General features: G+C 44.2%; 1 protein-coding gene across 21 annotated transcripts in view; it reads right to left on the reverse strand.

Moving 5' to 3' along the window:
* Nucleotides 1-946: 946 nt before the first annotated feature.
* The window catches only part of ZNF438 (zinc finger protein 438), a 260,065-nt gene continuing 237,968 nt past the window's right edge, over nucleotides 947-23,043 (reverse strand). For all 21 annotated transcript variants that reach the window (XM_066280565.1, XM_066280578.1, XM_066280572.1 and 18 more), the window contains 2 exons: nucleotides 3,557-5,330; nucleotides 947-1,707 (listed from right to left, as the gene is read on the reverse strand). In XM_066280565.1, coding sequence (XP_066136662.1) covers nucleotides 1,083-1,707; nucleotides 3,557-5,330 — 2,399 coding nt within the window. In that variant the 3' untranslated portion in view covers nucleotides 947-1,082. The remainder of the gene's footprint in view (nucleotides 1,708-3,556; nucleotides 5,331-23,043) is intronic.

Raw genomic sequence — 23,043 nt, forward strand, 5'->3', positions numbered from 1 at the left:
TCAAAACTCCCATCTGTTAGTTTGTCCTCATCTGTGTCTGATGAGGAATCACTGTCTTCAATGAGAGCAAAAACAAGCACAAAAAAGTGGGAAATGCAAGTAAAAATCTACAACCACTGTATAAGACGCACCCAGTTCTTAGACCTCAAATTTTTCGAAAAAGGTGAGCCTTATACAAGGGGGAATACAGTATGTTAGGTGAGAACCTTATTAATTACACTGTTCTATACTATATTCGAATAAATGAGAATATAACAATATGATTGAAAAAAAATATTTTGTTGCCTGGCTATTTTCACATTTGTTGACTTACTTAAACAGAAAATATCTGAATGAAAAGGACACATACATACACTCAAACATACGTTTTTACTTAAGACTGTATTTGAAGAACAGCCTAAAATCCTTTGCATTTCAATCTCCAAGTTCTGATCTTTTTATTTTGAAATAAAATCTGAGACATTAACAGTCAGTGCACAGAATCTCAAAATAAACTGCATGTGTTTAGGAAAATATGCATCAAGGGCATGTATTTCTTTTTTTTTTTTTTTTTTTTTTGCATTTTTCTGAAGCTGGAAACAGGGAGAGACAGTCAGACAGACTCCCGCATGCGCCCGACCGGGATCCACCCGGCACGCCCACCATGGGGCGACGCTCTGCCCACCAGGGGCGATGCTCTGCCCATCCTGGGCGTCGCCATATTGCGACCAGAGCCACTCTAGCGCCTGAGGCAGAGGCCACAGAGCCATCCCCAGCGCCCGGGCCATCTTTGCTCCAATGGAGCCTCGGCTGCGGGAGGGGAAGAGAGAGACAGAGAGGAAGGCGTGGCGGAGGGGTGGAGAAGCAAATGGGCGCTTCTCCTGTGTGCCCTGGCCGGGAATCGAACCTGGGTCCTCCGCACGCTAGGCCGACGCTCTACCGCTGAGCCAACCGGCCAGGGAAGGGCATGTATTTCATGAGAAAATAAAATTATGTATAAAAATGGCTTCCGATTACTGATGCTGATCCTAACTTGTTTGATTTTTACAAATAAACACTACCACAAAATAAGAACTTGGAGAGAAAGGTGATGTCAGACCTCTTCAGCACCCCCCAGCGAGCCCCAGGGTTTCCGTTTCCCCTGGGCTGGCAAGTTGGGCTGCGCCCTGGGTAGACAGCTCCCCGAGAACCCTCCAGAGCCCGGGCAGGTCCTCGCAGCTGTGCCCCTGTGCCCAGTGCAGGAGCACATCCTCTTTTGTTCCAAGGGTCTGAGCACAGAGGACACAGCGGAAGCCCGAACGGGGCGGAAGGAGAACAGAGTGTGGGCTGGGACGCCTGGGGCCCTGGGGGCCTTCTCCCAACTCGCGGGGTCCCGGCTGGGCCCCCTCACCTGTGCTCTGATGAGGAGGGCGGAGCTGCCCTTTCCATTTGGGGACCACGTGTGGTTCCTCAACAGTGGGACAGCACCTCAGGGGTTTTCTTCTCTCAGGGGGCCGTTTCCAGGAAGGGGCACCGTGCTGGGCCCACTCTTCTGGGGCTGCCTGGCTTCCTGGGGACGTCTCCTCCTGTAGCCTGCCCTGAATTTCCTCTCCATGAGCGTACAGCAAATGAAACTTTATTTCAGCAAAAGACTGGGCAGTGATCTGACAGCGGCCACATTTAATTTGCAATTTGACTTCGTCGGCCTGGTTTAGAAGGAGGTCTTCTTCCAGGCTTGACTTGTTTTCCCTGAAAAAGGGGGAAATATTCAATGTAAAACAGAATGAGAAATTTTCTTCCTTTAAGGTTTTTTTTTTTTTTTTTGTGACAGAGACAGAGTCAGAGAGAAGGACAGCCAGGGACAGACAGGAAGGGAGAGAGATGAGAAACAGCAATTCTTTGTTGTGGCACCTTAGTTGTTCATTGATTCATTATGTGTCTTGACCAGGAGGCTACAGCAGAGCAAGTGACCTCTTGCTCAAGCCAGTGACCTTGGGCTCAAGCCAGCGACCCTGGGGTCATGTATATGATCCCATGCTCAAGCCAGTGACCCCTCGCTCAAGCTGGTGAGCCTTGCTCAAGCCAGATGAGCCTGTGCTCAAGCCAGTGACCTTGGGGTTTCGAACCTGGGTCCTCTGCATCCCAGTCCGACACTGTCCACTGCACCACCGCCTGGTTAGGCTCTTCTTTTAAGCTCTCAACCATCAAAGATCTGGTGAGAAGGACGACCTAGTACAGCTAGGTGGACAGAGCATGGAAAGGCCTTCGGCAGAGGCTGCACAACCCCACTGTCACTCCTGCTTGGGCTGCACATTTCTCAAGTGACCAGTGTCCATTCAGGTGTTTCCCTCAGGGGAGCCAACTAGTCTTTGGTTACCACCGTGACAGGTGTCACCGTGAGAGTCAGGAAGTACCAGGTGAGAAGCTGCAGGAACATGCCTAGTTTTGCTGACAGTAACTGTCCCACACCACACACTTGCCATCTCTAACCTTGAATGCCAAATACAGGTTGGACATTTTACCTAAAAATCGAAACAGACTACAGGGCCAGACAAGGACAGGGCCAGAATACCCTGCGTGGGAGAATGGTTCATTTCCGTGGTGCTAGTGAGGATTCTGGTTAGTGAAACTCCTCTGTTATCTAGTGGACAGCAGACAAGAGGAGGCCATCTCCCTGGCTTACTTATTGCTCTAAGCAAATCCCAACGGCCAGGCAGACGGACGCCTCAGCTGCTTGTTTATAATGCTGGGAAGCGTGCTTACGAATGAGCAGGACACGGGGAAAGGTTAATCTGGCCTGAAGGGGACAATCGGGCAAATACAGGGGGTTTAAGGTCTGGTCACACTGAGGTGCCACCATGGACCATGCGATGTTCTGGGTAAATGATGCTGTTTATTTATTTATTTATTTATTTTTTACAGAGACAGAGAGTCAGAGAGAGGGATAGACAGGGACAGACAGGAACGGAGAGAGAGATGAGAAGCATCAATCATTAGTTTTTCATTGCACGTTGCAACACCTTAGTTGTTCATTGATTGCTTTCTCATATGTGCCTTGACCGCAGCCTTCAGCAGACCGAGCAACCCCTTGCTGGACCCAGCAACCTTGGGTCCAAGCTGGTAGGCTTCTGCTCAAACCAGATGAGCCCGCGCTCAAGCTGGCAACCTTGGGGTCTTGAACCTGGGTCCTCTGCATCCCAGTCCGATGCTCCATCCACTGCGCCACTGCCTGGTCAGGCAATGCTGTTTAGATATAAATTCTAAGAACACCACTTTGGGGGAAATTTTTGTAAAGAATAGCAGGAACTATATACAATAGTTCATATTTCATATGTCAGAATAATCTGTCACCTGACTGTTCCCAGCACTCCTCCACTAGGCCTCTGTGGCCTGGCTGACAGGTGTTAGCATCATGATACATCATGACTGATCAGAAACCAAGAAAAATAGGTTATTCTTAGTACAGCTAGGGGAAGATGCAGCTACCTCATGGACTGCTGATCTGAGAGCGCTGTCACAGACGAGTATCTCTGAGCAAGAAGCCGCAGTTCCCCTACGCAGCCGGCTGCCTGCAGGCTTCCCTCCCGCCAGAACTCACCTCGGCACATTCGTGTCTCTGCTCTTCGGCATGTCCCCTGGTAGCAGCTCGCTCGGGGAGGGCTCCGTGCTGATGACAACCCTGTGAACTTCTTTCAGGTGGCCGAAGTAGACTCTGACATGGCCAAACACCTTTGCACAAAATTCACAGCACACGAGCTTCTTCAGCCGGCTCTCACCATGGTGCAGCGCCATGTGTGTGCTCAGGCCGCTGGAACGCACGTAGGCCTTGCGGCAGACCCGGCAGCTATAGGGCCGTCTGTCGGAGTGTGTGTTCATGTGGTCTCGGAGGTGCTGTTTAAACTGGAAGTGGTGGCTGCAGACAGGGCATCTGTGCCAAGACTTCTTACTGCCAGAGAATCCATTTCTGAATGTGGAGCCGGGCTTAGGGAATGGGCTGGCGTCCTGCTTACAACTGAGGTATTTAGGAGTAAGTGAATTACTTAGCAGAATGCTCTGTCCTAGGCTGCTGGGCCTTTGGGGCTGCAATACGGCTGCAGGGGAGGCCAGGGGAGCCACAGTGGGTACAGCAATGACAGGTTTAGGCATAATGCTGCGATATTTTTTCAACGCCCCAGGTTTTTGGTCTCTGGATTGTTGAGGATCATTTTTTATTCTTTTACATTTCCTCCGTTTCCCTTGAAATGACAAGATTTCATCTGGTACCTTCAGTTTTCTTCCTTTTCTCTTGGCTGCCCCGCCATTCAGTTTTGTTTTGCGGTGGAGATCCACTTTGGTGGCTGGACAAAAGGCACTGTCCCTGGCACCCTGCTTTGGCACCTGTGGGACTGTGGCGGCCATTTTGGCAGCTGCATCCCAACCTTCTGCAACGGTGGGTGTCTTATCGCAGGCTCCCCTGAGCCCAGATAAAGGAATGTCTACAGTGTTAGCATCTGACTCACTTTCATGCACTTCTGTTGTCGTTTTTGAGTAGGGCATAGTGGGCAGTTGACATTTGGTGATGGAGGGGACCAGCTGGAGCGCGCTGCCAACAAAGGCTGGGGGCCACCTGATCGGACCTCTCGCAAGATCAACTTGCTCTTTCTGTTTCTCACTGCTGGCCACAGAGGGCTTCCTGGCTGTCTCCTTGCTTGCAACATTTTCTGTTCCTGAAGTCTTCACGAGGCCCTGCATGGCACCGGGCTCCTCTGGTGTGGATGATGTTGGGGTGTCAGGGAGGTTAGAATCCCCACGGCCAATGGTCACAGGAGGCTGAGAGTCTCCAGGGCCACCGCCACTGGTCAGTGCAGCCATGCTGACACTGCCGTGGCCTTGGTCCAGTGATGTCATTGGCTCAGATGGACTGGGCTGGCTTAGGGGTTCAGAATGGTCAGGGAAGGCAGGGGACACTTGGGTTTGGGCAGGAGGTTTGCTGCAACCACTTTCAGAGGCACTCAGAACGGGGCTCTTCATCAATCCTTTGTTACTTCTTGGGGACTGGTACCGAGGGATGGGCAGTTTAAGGTTGTCAGGCAGGGCCAGTCCGTGTTTCTGGGCTGGCTGGGCTGAGGCAACATGTGGCAGTGCCACAAGAGAAAATGTCCCCTCCTGGCCAGCAACCTGCATCAAAGCGTAATTCTGGGCTGGCATGCCTTGTGTGGTGGGGCTGATGGAGGGGCCTGAATGCACCTGATCCGACAGTGATGGCACATGGCCTGGCAGCAGGTGGGAAGGTAGGACTTTGGGCACAATTTTTGGTGCAATGGTCCTAAATTGACTCTTATTTTGCAAACTTTTCCCACTTGGTATTGTCCCAGAAGGCATGGCTGGTCCGCCTGCAATGACAGTACAACGTAAAAAGTCACTTTGGTATAACTTCTCAAAAAAATACCTCCTCATTCACTCTGCCTAGAAGGCACTCCCAGACCCATCCTACCCTCCTGAGCAAGCTCGTGTGACCCTCAGCATCCAGCCTGAAGGCCAACTCCTGGCCACCTTTCCCAAGGATCAAGTATTATTCTCCTCCATGGTTCCATAGCCCCTGCAATAATAACATTTGCCACTTTTCACAATCATTTATCTGCTCACGCGTCTCTGCTGCTTTGCAGAGCTTCTGGAGCTCATGGCTACCTGAGTCCATGCTCTCCACTCGCCTAGTGCCGTCCCCTTGCTGGGCTGTGCAGCCCCACGCCCCTGACCTCCGAGCTGCCAGGGACTCTGCTCGGCCGCCCCTCAGGCTTGTCTGCTGTGTACTGTACTTATGTTACATATATGTCTTTTTGTCCCCATAAAGTTTAAGCTTCGTGAAGGTGTGGCCGATATCTAATTCTTCTTGATATTTCTCCCTGTATGTTCAGTATGAAACAAATGTTTCTTGGATCAAATCGTTTTTCACTCAGCTTCAGGACACACCATCAACCCCCTGGGAAGCAAGGTGTTTTGCGCAATGGATGGATTCCAGGGTGAATGCGAGCTTTGTTGCCACTCCCCATGTGACTTGTGAATTTCTTCTCACACCTTCCAAACTGTTTATGTGTGCTTTTGCAATTAAATCACCAGTATTGAAAAAGCTGATGCGATACCTTAAAAAAATGCTGAAGAAAAACAAGATACAAAGTGATAGGTAAAGATACAGAAACAACATAAAAAATACACAAAATCATACACAAAGCACCTCCTGGGACATGAATAGGAATGATTTTAATGGACAGAATAGTACTGCAGACTTCCCGGACCTGTTATAACCAAAGAACAGTTACAACTAGTTTAAGAAAACAACCTGGCAAACATCTCAACACGCCGTTTCTAAGGACCGAATCAACATTTCAGTCCTGAGGCCTCAAGGTCAGCAGGCCTGGCTGCAGAGAGGGCTCCATTGCTAGTGTATCATTTCAGGCCACCTTCACTCCAACTCATGCTCACCGGGGACCTGCACTAGTCCAGGGATTGGCTATTGCAGGCCCACAAACCCTTTTTCTAAAACTTTTGGGGGCACAATCTGCTTTAGAATGCAGACTTTCAAATAAAAAAAAAAAGTAATAAGATGCACACACCAAATATTATATAACACTCGCCCCCCTAATTAAACCTATTACCACATCTGTAGCAAAATGGATGAGTGAGTATTCACAAAAAATGGGACACACGAAGACTTAAAATAGTCTTGTTCAGTTCAGGTTTTGCCTCTGAATGTATTTTGGTGCCCAGGTTTTGATAAAATTTTCTGTTTTCAGAGCTTTTTAGATTTTGCAGTTATGAACAAAGGCTTGCAGAATTATTTGTTTAGGGAATACCAAGGATACAAAGATGAACAGACAATTTCTGCCTTATGTAGCTGGAATCTCACAAAAAAGACAAAATTTTTTTTTAAATCAACCTTTTTTTTTATTTTAAGCATGCATGTATGCACGTGTGCGCGCGTGCTAGAGAGAGAGAGAGAGAGACACACACACACACACACACACAAACACACAGACAGGAAGGGAGAGAGATGAGAAGCATCAATTCTTTATTGCAACACTTGAGCCATTGATTGATTGCTTTCTCATAGGGACCCTGACCACGGCAGGGGTGGGGGAGGGGGGGCTCCAGCTGAGCCAGTGACCCCAAGCCAGAGACCTTGGGCTTTAAGTCAGCGACCATGGGGTCATGTCTATGATCCCACGCTCAAACTGACGCCCCTGATCCCAGCTCAAGCTGGTGAGCCGGTGCTCAAGCCAGCCACCTCAACGTTTCAAATCTGGGTCTTTAGAGTCCCAGGTCAATGCTCTATCCACTGCGCCACCACCTGGTCAGGCAAATCAACCTGATTTTAATGTTTCTGGCTACATGAACTAACAATTTTAGTAGAAAGTTTTTTTTTTCAGTGAAAATGACACTCACCAAATAAACAAACTGTAGCATAGTAGGAAGAAAAAATGTATACTGACCAACTTATTTTAGAAAATAATCACTGGGGAAGAAAGAGTATGTTAGACATTTCAGGGGTCTCAAACTCGCGGCCCGCGGGCCGCCGAACAATTTTGTGCAGCCCGCAGACTAATCCACGGGCTTACTTAATTTTATCCAAAATATTTTGAACTTCATGGATTAGTCTGCGGGCCGCACAAAATTGTTCGGTGGGCCGCATGTGGCCCGCGGGCGCGAGTTTGAGACCCGTTACATGGTAGGCTTGCATTAGAATAAGGAGGAAAAACACTAGTGCCATGGCCTGAAAACTCACACAAGGTAATTATGTAATCTGTTGTTTTCCTTTTTAGCTTTGCTTCCACAAAGTTCATGAGTAAACCAATCAGTCAATCATCTGGTAACAGTCACCAAAATGGATCTGCAACATTTGCTTCTTCTTCCTATATGTTATTTATTTTTACTTCTATAGCCTTTAAAGTTAAATGCCTTTCATTTCAAGCTTCATTTCATCTTTTTGGCAGAAGCACTAAAGTTGTAAATAAATATATTAAATTAGAATTGTGAGGATTTGCAGAAAGCTTAATATTATTGATAGCTTTTGGTTCCCTAGAGACCTGGCTTATTAAGTAATTACATTAACAATAACAATGACAGTCCTTGCATCTACACACAGGCATGAGGAGTGAAGAGAAGAAAAAATACTGGTTCATCTGTGTCTCGTTCATACTCTTAATTGATTTGGTACAAAATATTTATAGCAAGAAGAGCTGGAAGAAACGCTCCTTTGTCCTTAGTCATAAATCTTCTTGAGATAATGTGACAATAACATACTGCTCACAAAAATTAGGGAATATTTCAAAATAAATATGAAGCGATAAAATATCCCCTAATTTTTGTGAGCCGTATACATCAAAGTATAAGCTGTGTCACCTCACTTGACTGCGCAAGACTGTCCAGTGGCCCTTCTCTCAAAGCGAAAGCCAAAGCCCCTGCAATGGCCAGAAAGGCGTCCTGCAGGCAGCTCCTGGGAACCGCTCTAATTCACTTCCCCTCCAGCCTTGGTGCACCTGCAGACTGCCTCAGTCTCTTTACGTGCTCTTCGAGAGAAATCCCTGGGACTTGCTCCAACATTTCCTTTAGGACATGCTCAAGTGGCCTCTTTCTGGTGAGCTCCTCGCTGACCACCTTTTTTTATTTTTAATTTTTTTTTCTGACCACCTTGTTTAAACTGCATCTCCATTCCGACCCACCCACCCACCCTGGTTCAGTTCTGGTGGCAGCCAGCCCATCCTGTGGACTATACCATGGGCCTGCCTCCCCAGCTGAGTGAGCTCCTGTCCGCCAGCTGGTCTCTGTTCTCAGGCCTAGAACAGTGTTGGGCAGGTGGCGGAACAGTAATAGTTACTTGTGGAATTTGTAAGTGGTAATAAAGCAATTAATAGCTGAAATAAAGAATTTACAGATTGAACCTAGAATATTTTCTAAGAAATAAAAAAGATGCCCTGGCCGGTTGGTTCAGTGGTAGAGCATCGGCCTGGCATGCGAGGGGTCCCAGGTTCAATTTCCAGCCAGGGCACACAGGAGAGGCGCCCATCTGCTTCTCCACCCCTCCCTCTCTCCTTCCTCTCTGTCTCTCTCTTCCCCTCCCGCAGCAAGGCTCCATTGGATCAAAGATGGCCCGGGCGCTGGGGATGGCTCCTTGGCCTCTGCCCCAGGTGCTGGAGTGGCTCTGGTCGCGGCAGAGCGACGCCCCGGAGGGGCAGAGCATCGCCCCCTGGTGGGCAGAGCATCGCCCCTGGTGGGCGTGCCAGGTGGATCCCGGTGGGGCGCATGTGGGAGTCTGTCTGAGTGTCTCTCCCCATTCCCAGCTTTGGAAAAATACAAAAAAAAAAAAATTAATTACTTAAAATCCAACTTTAACATTTCCAAATGTTGACAATTAAAAAAAATAGAGAAAAGAGGATATTCTCTGGAACACTTTTTTTTTTCTAATTAAATGTGATTCACTGCCAGAATTAGGAAATGGGTCAGCACCATGATAAAACCCTTTAAAATAAAGGGAAAAAGGAAAAAATGAGGCCAACTGACTATCAGAGAAGTGAGAGGACAGTGAACCATGTCACTGGAACACAAACTAAAGTAGTCATAGCAGCAAGGAAGTTCTGAAGAAGAAACTGCATTAAAGAAAGCAGACGGACACAGAGGGAAACGAGGATTAGAGTGCAGAAAGCAGAATCCATTGGATGTGGAAAAATGGAATCTCAGAGGCAGCAGATCAAGGCGATGCCAACACAGAGAGGATCAGAAATAACAGAACAGGAGATGCAGCTGAGGCAACAACCAGTGGTCAAGATCAACTCAAAGTCTCTAAAGATCTAAGGTTGGGCAGGGCCTTTCTATTTTCTACAACCAAGTGTAAGAAAGCAACCTTTTGACAGGTAAAGTTCCCAGAAATGGGATTAGATATACTTTACAAAGCCATTTCAAAGGCAGTCAGCTAATTATGATGCATTTAAAGTTCATGTGCTTTGAATGATCTTCAAAAGTTTCTACATTATAGTGGAAATAAAATTACACAGGATGAGCAATTTTATTCAATGGAAAAGGAGGCAACTGTGGTCCCAGACAAAGAAAACCCTTTGGAATAACTACTGGTCCTAGCAAGGGAGGACACTGACCAGTGAGCAGATGGGCGACGTGCTACGACGGAGTCCTAGCTGACAGGTGCGCAGCCTGGTAGAGTTAGTTATCTTCAAGTTCCCTGCGGTTCAAAGGAGCGGATAATGGTGTGGACAAGTTTATCAGTTGGCTTCATGATCAATTATCATAAGATAATCACAAGAAATTGTGGGGTAAAAAGATATGGGCTTATTGGGTAAATCGGACTTACTCAAGTTTACCCGGATCTATCCAAAGTACACACAAGGGTGAGGGTCTCCATGAAGATGTGTTGAGTCTCATTTCCCAGATCATTAGGAGGAAGGGACAGGTAATAAGACTGATACATTAGAAGAAAGCAAGGCAGGAGAAAGAGGGCAAAGCCACAAAAATAGAAGAAAAATAAAACAAAACCCTAGGGATCAGTTAAACATCTAGCAACAGAGTACCAAGAGCCTAATCATCCAACCATACAATGGGATACAATGCAGCAGTAAGAGAAAATGAATTCGACTAATATGGACTCCTCTCCAAGACATGAGATTTCAGGGGTCCCCAAACTTTTTACACAGGGGGCCAGTTCACTGTCCCACAGACCATTGGAAGGCCACCACATACAGTGCTCCTCTCACTGACCACCAATGAAAGAGGTGCCCCTTCCAGAAGTGCAGCAGGGGGCCGGATAAATGGCCTCAGGGGGCTGCATGTGGCCCACGGGCCGTAGTTTGGGGACGCCTGAGTATGCTATCACCTGGATTTTCAAAGGATAGTGAGATATACACAGAAATATACCCCTTTATATGCATAGGATATTTCTGAAAAGAAATGAAAGAAACTGGTATGATGGTGGCTTTTGGGGTGGGGTGCTTGGGGAAATACAAGGTCAAGATGAAACAGGGCTTATTTTCCCCTGGATACAGAAGCCGCTCACGTTTGTTGAATGAATAAAAGGAAAATGAAAGTTTCCCTATTTGAATCTGTTTATTAAAAGGGTATCTTTTAGGATAGTGATTTCCAACCGGTGTGCTGAAAGAATTTCTAAAACACACAACACCTATTTGGTCAGGGGCACCGACCTCTTTTCCCTTAGATTGTAAAACAAACAAACAAACAAACAAAAAACCAAAAAAAAAAACCCCAACACAATAATAGCTGTCTGGTAGGAAAGAATCAAAATTATATATATTTTTTGTCAGATCAGCAAAAAATGTATATTTATTATATACTATATTTTTGATGTGCTGTGGAATTTTAGTAATTAGTTTATGTGCAACTTAAGATGAGAAAGGCTGAAAATCGCTGTTTTAGGATATTTATGATGGGTAAGTGTGTGCATGAATGAATGTCTAAATTACATACAATGTCTCATGCTTTTTATTTTCTTTGCCTACTTAATCATGAGAATTGCTAATGAGAAGGGAGCTAAGCTCACAATCTGACAGGCAGTACTAACTGCCCAGCTCATTACCTCTGAGGACAGCTGGAGCCCCAAGGACTGTCCCTCACATGTTTGTTCTTTGGGACAAAGCAAGGTGATGTGCAGTGAAGGTCAGCTATGCCATTATAACTACAGGCTCATCTTTTCTCTCTTTAAAGTAGTTTGAATAGGAGTTCTTAGAGAAGTCTGAAAGTGCCATTAGATTTTTAAAACTCTAGAACACTGAGATTGTAGGACTGCAGGAAGCCTTTCTCTGCAACAGGGACGAGTGGTTTACTCCGCTGCACAACTACTGGGCCCTTCACAGGTGATGATTGAAATACCCTTACCAGCCACCTACTCAATAAATTACACATCTCCTAGAGCTGTGCACTGAATAACAAGGCAGAAATTTCCACGGTTGTTCATAATTCCTGGAAGTCCTGCAACATTACTCATAACACAGTTTAAGAGGCTCGCAGGACTCCAAGGCTCTTGACACAGGCTTTTATTAACTGAAAACATAAAAGGCCCATTCATTAAAATTAATTTTGCACAACTATATAACATGAATACTTAATATTAGAATTTTAAATGTGGTCTGATTTTTAAAAGTATATTAAGCATATTAAAAATAACTATTTTGAAAAGTGACATTTACAGAAACTGACCTAACTATGGATTAAAGGGAAATAGCTATTGAGTTCTCACTATGGTCTAGAATCTCTGCCAGGTCTTCTAACGGAACCGCACATAAGTCCTGCAAATAAATATTACTGTCCCCCTTTATGGATTAAGAAAAACATATCTTGAGGAAGTTCAATGGTGTGCCACAGTTCACAGCGCCCAGATCTACCCCACTCCAGTCTGAAACATGACCTTCCTCCCTCCCGCTCCCCTCAAAACAAGGGAAATTTTATACAAATTGCCCTCATTAACTCCAAAATATAATATTATCTCTGAATGTTTAGTCGGGAAGAAAAAGAAATTTTAAAATAAAAACGGCTTGTCAGACCCCCAAACATCAATTATCTTTAAGTTATTCTTCCAGAAAGTCCCCTTATTAGAGAGACTACATGAAAAAACCAATAATCATTTGAATGTAAAAGCACATTTTAAAAGTTGAATTCACCACTTATTATCCACAGGATTCTGACAAATTAGGTTGGCAGATATTTGTTTGGGAAAAGTGCACTGTCTTCCTCCTTTTCCTCCATTTCCGCTAAAGAATTTGATCTGATGGACACAGGCTGTATGTTAGAGGCAGCAGAGGGAGGAATGAGGGCACCTGAGCCAGCTCCTGAGACGCCTCACGCCACAGCCCAGAAGACAATACCAACAGCCGTGCTGGGGGCGGGCACCTCTCCAGACCGCTGCAAACAGTTCACTTCCTGCTCCCCCGGGCAGCACCAAAGCTTCCTTGGCTGCTTCTGAGCCAAGCTGTTCTGCTGGTCCCTCGCAGGGTGGTCGCATCTCCATGATGCCGTGCACTGGGGCCCACAGGCCTGCACTGCACACAGAGTGGGGCGCAGGGACAGAAAGAGAGGCGTGGCCCTGCCCTGGAAACAGCCCCCACAGAGGCAGGAGTAGGAGAGCACTGCCAAGTCTTAGCCACTTACAGAGCCAATCATTTAGGTGTTGTTTAGATTTTAACTTTATTAAAGTGAAAAACCCTACTTTCAATTTTATTGTTGGCATCCCTTTTCCCCTCCAACTTGGCTTTCAAATAATAAATTCCAGTTGGGGATCAAATTGTTTTCCAGCACGGTCTTTGGTTAAAACAAATATGGTAAAACCCTGGAGACGTCTGAGATAAAAGACATGCCTTATAACACAGAGGACCTTGACTTAATTTTGTTGAAAAAGCCTATAAACACATTGAGCTATGGCCTCGCTCTCCCTGAGTCCCGTCCACTCCGCAGCAGCAGCAGTCACAGGGGCTTACTGGGCGCCGACTGCGGAGAGTGCGCTGTGAGACACACCGGGCCGTGGAGGGCGCGCTGTGAGACACACCGGGCCGTGGAGGGTGCGCTGTGAGACACACTGGCACAGGCACAAGTGCTTTTTTGTTACTAAGGGTGTGGGACACCAAACACCATTTCTGTCCCACAAATCTGCAGCTCTAAGACCTCCTCCTACTCATTGTATTTGGGGGCAGATTTCGGGAAACCTGACTCTGTACAAAGAACACAAACACAGTCCCGGTTGCTCTCTTGCACGGGGGCCTGGCTTTGTCTATGCTCCTGTTCTTCTGGCACAGACCTGCTCTGGAAAGCCTGCCCTTACCCGACTCCCTTCTTCCCTCCCACAACAACACCTGTGACAGGTGACACCCAGACACCTTCCCTTTAGTGCTGGCCTTTGCGAGCTGCCTCAACAAACAAATGGTGACTTCAAAGCCATGCTTAGCAAGAGAAAGAACTCTCATCTTCTGAACACGGGTACTTCTCTATTTCCTAGCACTTATCAGTACTGTTTCTTCAGCATTAACCTGATGATACGGAATGTTTTACCTCAGGTACTGTACAGAATACTTTACATGCATTAGCATCTCATCCCTCACAATAACCTGCGTTGGGAAATTACTGTTATATGTATATTTTACAAAGATTTCTAAGCTGCTAAATAACAGGCTGGATGGAACTCAAGCCTTGGAGCATTTAACTCCAAGGGATCTCTCCACCTCTACGTGCGGTCTGTAAGCTACTACGCATGGTCATGGCCACTATCGTCGTCTCTAGTGGAAAAGGTCATGGGTTTGGGGGTTTAGACAAAGGTGGTTTCAACTCTTGGTTCTGTCTCATGCCTTGTCACGCCCTGAGCGTAAGGGTTCCCTACTGTGAAAGGGGCATACTAATAGTTTCTGGCTACAAAGGGTTACCAGGATTAAGTGGAAACAGTCCCCATGAAGGTGCCAGCGTAGTGCCTACCACATGTTAGGTGCTCAGCAGACATATGAAGTTCCTGACTTTTTTTTTTTTTACAGAGACAGAGTCAGAAAGAGGGATAGACAGGGACAGAGAGACAGGAACAGAGAGAGATGAGAAGCATCAATCATTAGTTTTTCGCTGTGACACCGTAGTTGTTCATTGATTGCTTTCTCATATGTGCCGTGACCGCGGGCCTTCAGCAGACTGAGTAACCTCTTGCTCGAGCCAGCGCCCTTGGGTCCAAGCTGGTGAGCTTTGCTCAAACCAGATGAGCCTGCGCTCAAGCTGGCGACCTTGAGGTCTCGAACCTGGGTCCTCCACATCCCAATCCGACGCTCTATCCACTGTGCCACTGCCTGGTCAGGCCCCTGACATATTTTTGATGGGGAAAAAAGAACACCAATCTTGAATGCTAATCCTGTGGAAACAGTACTGAATCCTTAAACTGGTGTTTCTTTTTTGAAAGGTAAATGAAGGAAAGAAGGAAGAAATTACTTGTCAGTAATATTGCCAATAAATCTGTAAAGCATTTTTTACCCACTGTGGCAGCTCAATCTTCCAGAGCTCTGGGCCTTTTCCTACAGGCTCTCACAGCCAGTTTCTACCTTTTGACAAAGTGCTAATCAGATGGGCAAGTGTAGTGAATAGGCCTTAACATATGTGCATGTTAAAGAGTTGTTTTATGGGGACACTCCTCCCTGCTTTTGTTGATATTGAGTATTGATGCTAATTGTGGTTGATACTGAGTATTGATGCTAATTGTGGATGCTCTCAAACCTGTTGAGGAGACTTTCCTGGGAGACTGTTGAGGGTGGGGTAAGCCCAGGGCTCAGCAGACCTGTGAGGGGGTCTGAGCTGGGGACACCGGCCACATCTCATGGTCTGTGAGAACAATGGCCATGAGGTTTCCCAATTCAGGAGTGAAATGTGGGCTCTCACAGAGGGTAGGGGCAGGAGATTCTGAATTTTGGCGTTTTTATTTATTGATTGGTTTTAGAGACACCGGGAAATGGGGAGAGAGAGAAAGAGAAAGGGAAAGGGAGAGGGGGAGAAACTGATCTGTTTCTGCCTGTTCCTACCTGTGCCCTGATGGGGACTGAACCCACATCTGCACATCAGGATGACACTCTAACTGCCTCAGCTATGTGGCCAGGGCAGGGGATTCTGAATTTTGAAAGCACATTTGTAGATATCAGCATTTTTCAGAGGAAATCATTAAGAAATTGTTTAAGATAATACATAATGTCCCAAATGGAAAAAAAAATTGAAGTGTTAATATTTACAATACATTTTATTTACTTTTTTATTCATTTGGTATATTTTTATGCTATTTGTTTTATCATGTTTCTTTGTATTTTATTTTACAATTTCTCATTCTAGTTGTTCTTACTCATGTTTACCATAAATTTTTATATCAGTTTTTTCATTATTTGGTATATCTTATTTTTATAAGTTTTTTTTTTTTTTGTATTTTTCTGAGGCTGGAAACTGGGAGGCAGACAGACTCCCGCATGCACCCGCCCGGGATCCACCCCGCACTCCCACCAGGAGGCGATGCTCTGCCCATCCGGGGCGTTGCTCTGTCGCGACCAGAGCCATTCCAGCGCCTGAGGCAGAGGCCATGGAGCCATCCCCAGCGCCCCGGCCATCTTTGTTCCAATGGAGCCTTGGCTGTGGGGAGGGGAAGAGAGAGACAGAGAGGAAGGAGAGGGGGAGGGGCGGAGAAGCAGATGGGTGCTTCTCCTGTGTGCCCTGGCCGGGAATCGAACTTTATAAGTTTTGTTTTATCGCATTCCTTTATATTTATCTTATGCCTTCTCATTCCAGTTTTTCTTACGCATGTTTATTATACATTTTTATATCTATTTTTCTTTCATTTGGCATATTTTATTTACTTTTTTTTTAAAGATTTTTTTTATTTATTGATTTTAAGAAAGAGAGGAGGGAGAAAGAAATAAAGTAAGAATCAGGAGAAGTGGGAAGCATCAACTCACAGTAGTTGATCCTGTGTGTGCTCTGACTGGCAAGCCCAGGGTGTGAACCAGGGACCTCACTGTTCCAGGTTGCTGCTTTATCCACTGTGTCATGACAGGTCAGGCAACATATTTTATTTTTGTAAGTTTTGTTGTATAGTGTTCCTTTGTATTTTATGTTCTAGTTTTTCTTTTTATTTTATTCCCCTGATTCATCACATCTCCAGAAGGCCAGAGACTGCATTTATTTTTTTTAATTTAGAAATTAAATTTAATGGGGTGACATGGGTCAATAAGAACACATAGGTTTCAGGTGAACATGCCTATAGTATTTGAACTGTTGACTGTGTTGTCTGCCCATTTTAATAAACAATACATTTTAATAATCCTCAATTTCAACCAATTTCGCATTCATTTAAATTAAGCCTCCTTTTAGCAGTCCTTATTTGTTGGAAGAACTGCTTTGATTTCAGATGTTTCTGATGAAAAACAGTTGAAAACTAAATGAAACATTTTTATTTTTAATACATTTAGAAAGATAAAGCTTTTTGACAAAAAAAATTGTAATGTGGACAGGTTTTATTCATTATTATAAAACAGTCATTTTGTATCATTACCCAAATCTAAGAATGACTAAGTAGCATAACCCCATCCTACTAATTTTTTGTTACTATTACTAGAGTTGTTACTACTCAGTTGAGTCACATAGCTGAGATTTAGAAGGCTTTGATAACTGAACTCCATCATGGTAAGAGCCACAAATGACTTCATCTTGTGTACTACCACCCATAACAAATGCCTGTGCTCACCGGTCCAGGCTAATGCTCGCTGAGTCAGCTGCTTCTGAGCATCACTGTTGAGCACAGACACAGTCCTGCTGGAGAGCTTCAGTAGCTGCCCGAAGGTCTCATGGCAAAGAAACCTTCCACCAACAATCTTACAAGCGTTTCAATATCAGTTGGAACAATTAAGTACCTGGGAGGACTGACAAGATGTCAGTTGGTGAAGAAAATCTTTTCCTTAGTGGGATAAATGGAAAGACAAGGTTCCGACATCAGAATGTGCAGTCAGATTAACTGAACCAGGACATGTGCAGAAGGCTGGAGGGTCCCTGCCTTCAGTGGACACACCACGATTATGAAACTAGAGTGGTAGAGGCCGCAGTGTTTTAACAACAGCACAGTTAAAGCAAGGCACTAGAATAAAAAAGATACTTATTTTTATACTATAATTTCAAGAGATTTACTTTATGTGTATAGAATGACATTTTTAAGGTGGGTGCAAACTGCACTTTAAAAATTCAAATAATTGTTCCTGGGCTGTACAGTCTAGTTCTACAGATGTTTTATCTTCACTTCTGAGTTATCTTCAACTCACAGTGATTTATAGCTTCTTTTTTGTTGTTGCAAGTTTTTCTATGCTTCAGCTTTTATTTCAAATAGTTCGGGTGACGTCACGGAAATGGCGCCGTGAGCAGCGCATCCGACAGATCTCCCCTAAATCACAACAAATTTATCAACTAGAAACAGAAAAATTTATCCTCGGAGCATTCCGGAGTTCCACACAAACTGAAAGCGAAAGGACTGTTATCACTTGAATCTGAGAGACGAGGGTGTGGAGGAATCTACCACAGGGACGTTCTTTCAAGCCGCGGAGGAAGTGCGCCTGTGGTGAGTCAGCCCACACTCCGGAGCCGCGAGGAGCCGGTGGGCGCGCCCGGTACAATTGCAGAGCGGGAACCGCCCACACTCGGGAGCGGCGAGCAGCCGCCGACGCGCGCCCGGTCTGGTTGCAGAGCGAGCACCGCTAACGTTCCCAGCGGCCCGCGCACTGCGAGTGAGAGTCGCCAGCCACCGGTGCCCGGAGCACCCCATTCGCGCGCGTGCCCTGGGCATTCCACACGCCCCGAGTGCCCTACTGGCCCGCACACCCAGGGTGCCCCATTATCCTGTGCCTGGTGCGATCCAGCCGCCAGCGGAGGGGCAAGCGGGAGAGGCACCAGGGTGGTCTTCCCTACTTGGGAGATTCTCTCCGTGGGCGGGGCACCTCACCCAGCCATTCAAGCTAACAATCAAGCGTTGGGGGAGGGGCACGCAGGCAGCCTGAAATACCTTCGGGAGCACAGCTGCAACCCAATCACTGAAATTAGCTTAACCCATGAAATCTGCGCACCCTCGGTTCTAATTGATAAGATCTCTCTCAGTTCAGCGACCCAAGACAAGAGGCGTGATATTTTTTAGTGCCTCTCGCTAAAGGGGCGGGGGCAACTTCTGATTGATAGAGCCTCCATATTCAGGGATAAACGCTAACAAGAAGGACTTGGCAGATAATAAGGTCTATACTACACTAGTCGTAAGCAGAGACTAGTGCCTCTTCTTCCCAGCCAAAACAGGCTACAAAGTGTGGAAAGCCTGGGTTGAGAGGTCCAACTGAATGCTAGGCGCTGAACAGTCACCTTGACAACAATTGACTCCCACCCCCGCCTGATTACACTGGAGGCCCTGACTGCCAGAGCCTTTCCCAAAGCCTTGCACTGAGTGGGGATAGAGTGGGGATTTCCCAGCTCTTTGAGCCTCTTACTCCCCAGGCAGAAGCAGTTGCAGCCTTATAGCTGGATCACCAGGCTGCTAATTCAGAAAGGGGGGACTAGGAGAGAGAATCCAGGAAAGCAAACTCTCTCATCGTTGGACCCTGCAAACGCCAACAAGCCTTGACTACCAGCAAGACTAAAGCCAATTATATGACATTGCCATAGAATCCCATCAACTGCAAATCCCTACCTAAGTGTGACACAGGGGCAGAGCCTGGGGTACAGAGTCACCGACCAGGAAGAGGGAGAGAAAAGAAAAAGGAAGAAGTTAACCTCTCAAAATCAAGAAAAATCCACAGACTTTACAACTTGTTCCACTAATTTTTTTGTAGTTGTTGTTTGTTTCTTCTATCTTATTGCCTTTATTTCCTCCACCTCGGTCCTTCTATTCTCTGCCCACCTTATGCTTCCCTTTTCTTGAACTACACTACCCATGAGTGTTACATTTTATTTCTCTTCTTCATCCTCACCCTCCTTTAAGGTTATACTCCAAAACACTTAACTCTCACTCTCTCCTCTTTTGTTTTTTTTTGTTTTGCTTTATTTTGTTTTTTTCTCTTCCTTTTTTATTTCTTCCTTCGTTTTTCTCTTTTTCTTATTTTTTCCTTTCTATTCGTTTTTTCTTTTCTCGTTTTACTTTCCTCCCATTTAATCCTCAATCACGAACAAATTAGTTAATTTGGGACTCAAGGCTTTTTTTGGCTTTATTTTTCTTTTTTGCTTTTGTTTTTGTTTTTTTCTTGTTTGTTTATTTTTGTGGCATTTTGGGTCCTCCCAACCCAAGGTCTCCATTGTATTTAGTCTTTGCTCCACTTAATACAACAGATTTTTACTTATTTTTATTTTTTTCTTCTTTATTATTCTTTTTTTGGTCCTTTTTTCTGGTTCCCTCTTATCCCTCTCATTATATCTCTTAGTTGACCATCACTTACAAGCAAATCATCTTATGCTTGTCTAAGATTTTCTTCCTTTTTTTTTTTTTTGCATTTAGTAGGTCCCTACTCCCTTTTTTTGCCCCTTGAACTCTTCACCCCAAATCAGGCCCTCCATTATAGGCACGATATATCCCTGAGGAGGGGAGAGGAGGTAAAGAGAAGAAAGAAAAAAGGGGGAAATAATAAATTATTACTGGTTTTTTTTTTGTGGGGTGTTTTACCTTTTTTTTTTTTTTCCTTACTTTTTACTCTTTATTAATTCTAATTAGTGCTATCAACAAGACCACCCTCAGATGCCAATAAGAAAGGGGAAATCGAATATTATGGATACAAAAGAAAGAGAGGTAACACAAATAGATGTGGAAAAATCTATGGAGAAAAGACAACATATTGGAAGCCTTGGAGCTAAATGACAGAGAATTTAAAATAGAAATCTTAAAAATACTCAGAGATATACAAGAAAACACAGAAAGGCAATATAGGGAGATCAGAAAACAACTCAATGAACACAAAGAATATATTACCAAGGAAATTGAAACTATAAAAACAAATCAAACAGAAATGAAAAACTCAATTCACGAGCTGAAAAACGAGGTAACAAGCTTAGCTAACAGAACAGCCCAGATTGAAGATAGGATTAGTGAAATAGAAGACAAACAACTTGAGGCACAACAGAGAGAAGAAGAAAGAGACTCAAAAATAATAAAAAATGAGAAAGCCCTACAGGAATTGTCTGACTCCATCAGAAAGAATAACATAAGAATAATAGGTATATCAGAAGGAGAAGAGAAAGAAAATGGAATGGAGAATATACTCAAACAAATAATAGACGAGAACTTCCCAAGCCTGTGGAAAGAACTAAAGCCTCAAATTCAAGAAGCAAACAGAACACCGAGTTTTCTTAACCCCAACAAACCCACTCCAAGGCACATCATAATAAAGATGACACAAACCAATGACAAAGAAAAAATTCTCAAGGCAGCCAGGGAAAAGAAGAGTACAACATATAAAGGAAGGCCTATTAGATTATCATCAGATTTCTCAGCAGAAACTCTACAAGCTAGAAGAGAGTGGACCCCAATATTTAAAGCCCTGAAAGAGAGGAACTTTCAGCCAAGAATACTATACCCATCAAAGCTATCCTTCAAGTATGAAGGAGATATAAAAACATTCACAAATACAGAAAAGATGAGAGAATTTATCAACAGAAAGCCCCCACTCCAGGAAATACTAAAGGGTGTTTTCCAACCAGATTCAAAGAACAAAACAAAACAACACCACAAGTAACAGCTCCACCAAGAACACAATAAAACCAAACTTAAACTGTGACAACAAAGGAAAAAAAGGGGGGAGAGGATGGAGATTAACAGTAGCAAAGGACGATGAAGTGCAGAAACACTCATAAGATAGGGTACTACAATGAATATGGTAGGTACCCTTTTCATTACTTAATGGTAACCACCCTTAAAAAAACCACCACAAAAACACTTGACTTAAAAAAGGTAGCAACAGAGGAAAGAAGTATGGAACACAAAAAAACAAAAACAAATGATAGAAAAACAAAAGAGAAGAATCAAACAAGATACAAAACTAACAGAAAGCAATTTATAAAATGGCAGTAGGGAACCCACAAGTGTCAATAATTACACTAAATGTAAATGGATTAAACTTACCAATAAAAAGACACAGAGTAGCAGAATGGATTAAAAAAGAAAATCCAACTATATGCTGCCTACAAGAAACACATCTAAGCAACAAGGATAAAAACAAATTCAAAGTGAAAGGCTGGAAAACAATACTCCAAGCAAACAACACCCAAAAAAAAGCAGGTGTAGCAATACTCATATCTCATAATGCTGACTACAAGACAGAAAAAGTACTCAGAGACAAAAATGGTCATTTCATAATGATTAAGGGGAAGTTGAATCAAGAAGACATAACAATCCTTAATATATATGCACCAAACCAAGGAGCACCAAAATATATAAGACAGCTACTTACTGACCTTAAAACAAAAACTAACAAAAATACAATCATACTTGGAGACCTCAATACACCGCTGACGGCTCTAGATCGGTCATCCAAACAGAGAATCAATAAAGATATAGTGGCCTTAAAGGAAATACTAGAACACCGGGATATGATAGACATCTACAGGACACTTCATCCCAAAGCGACAGAGTATACATTTTTCTCTAGTGTACATGGAACATTCTCAAGAATTGACCATATGTTGGGCCACAAAGACAATATCAGCAAATTTAGAAAAACTGAAATTGTACCAAGCATATTTTCTGATCATAAAGCCTTGAAACTAGAATTCAACTGCAAAAAAGAGGGGGAAACCCCACAAAAATGTGGAAACTAAACAACATACTTCTAAAAAATGAATGGGTCAAAGAAGAAATAAGCGCAGAGATCAAAAGATATATACAGACAAATGAAAATGAAAATACGACATATCAGAATCTCTGGGATGCAGCAAAAGCAGTAATAAGAGGAAAGTTCATATCACTTCAGGCCTATATGAACAAACAAGAGAGAGCCGAAGTAAACCACTTAACTTCACACCTTAAGGAACTAGAAAAAGAAGAACAAAGACAACCCAAAACCAGCCAAAGAAAGGAGATAATAAAAATCAGAGCAGAAATAAATGAAATAGAGAACAGAAAAACTATAGAAAAAATCAACAAAACAAGGAGCTGGTTCTTTGAAAAGATCAACAAAATTGACAAACCCTTGGCAAGCCTCACCAAGGAAAAAAGGCACAGGACTCAAATAAATAAAATCCAAAATGAAAGAGGAGAGATCACCACAGACATCATAGATATACAAAGAATTATTGTAGAATACTATGAAAAATTATATGCCACCAAATACAACAATCTAGAAGAAATGGATAAATTCCTAGAACAATACAACCTTCCTAGACTGAGTCATGAAGAAGCAGAAAGCCTAAACAGACCAATCAGCAGGGAGGAAATAAAAAAAACTATTAAAAACCTCCCCAAAAATAAAAGTCCAGGCCCAGACGGTTATACTAGTGAATTCTATCAAACATTCAAAGAAGACTTGGTTCCTATTCTACTCACAGTCTTCCAAAAAATTGAAGAAGAAGCAATACTTCCAAACACAT

The sequence above is a fragment of the Saccopteryx bilineata genome, chromosome 5 (genome assembly GCF_036850765.1).
Source record: "Saccopteryx bilineata isolate mSacBil1 chromosome 5, mSacBil1_pri_phased_curated, whole genome shotgun sequence".
In the NCBI taxonomy this organism is placed as follows: Eukaryota; Metazoa; Chordata; class Mammalia; order Chiroptera; family Emballonuridae; genus Saccopteryx; species Saccopteryx bilineata.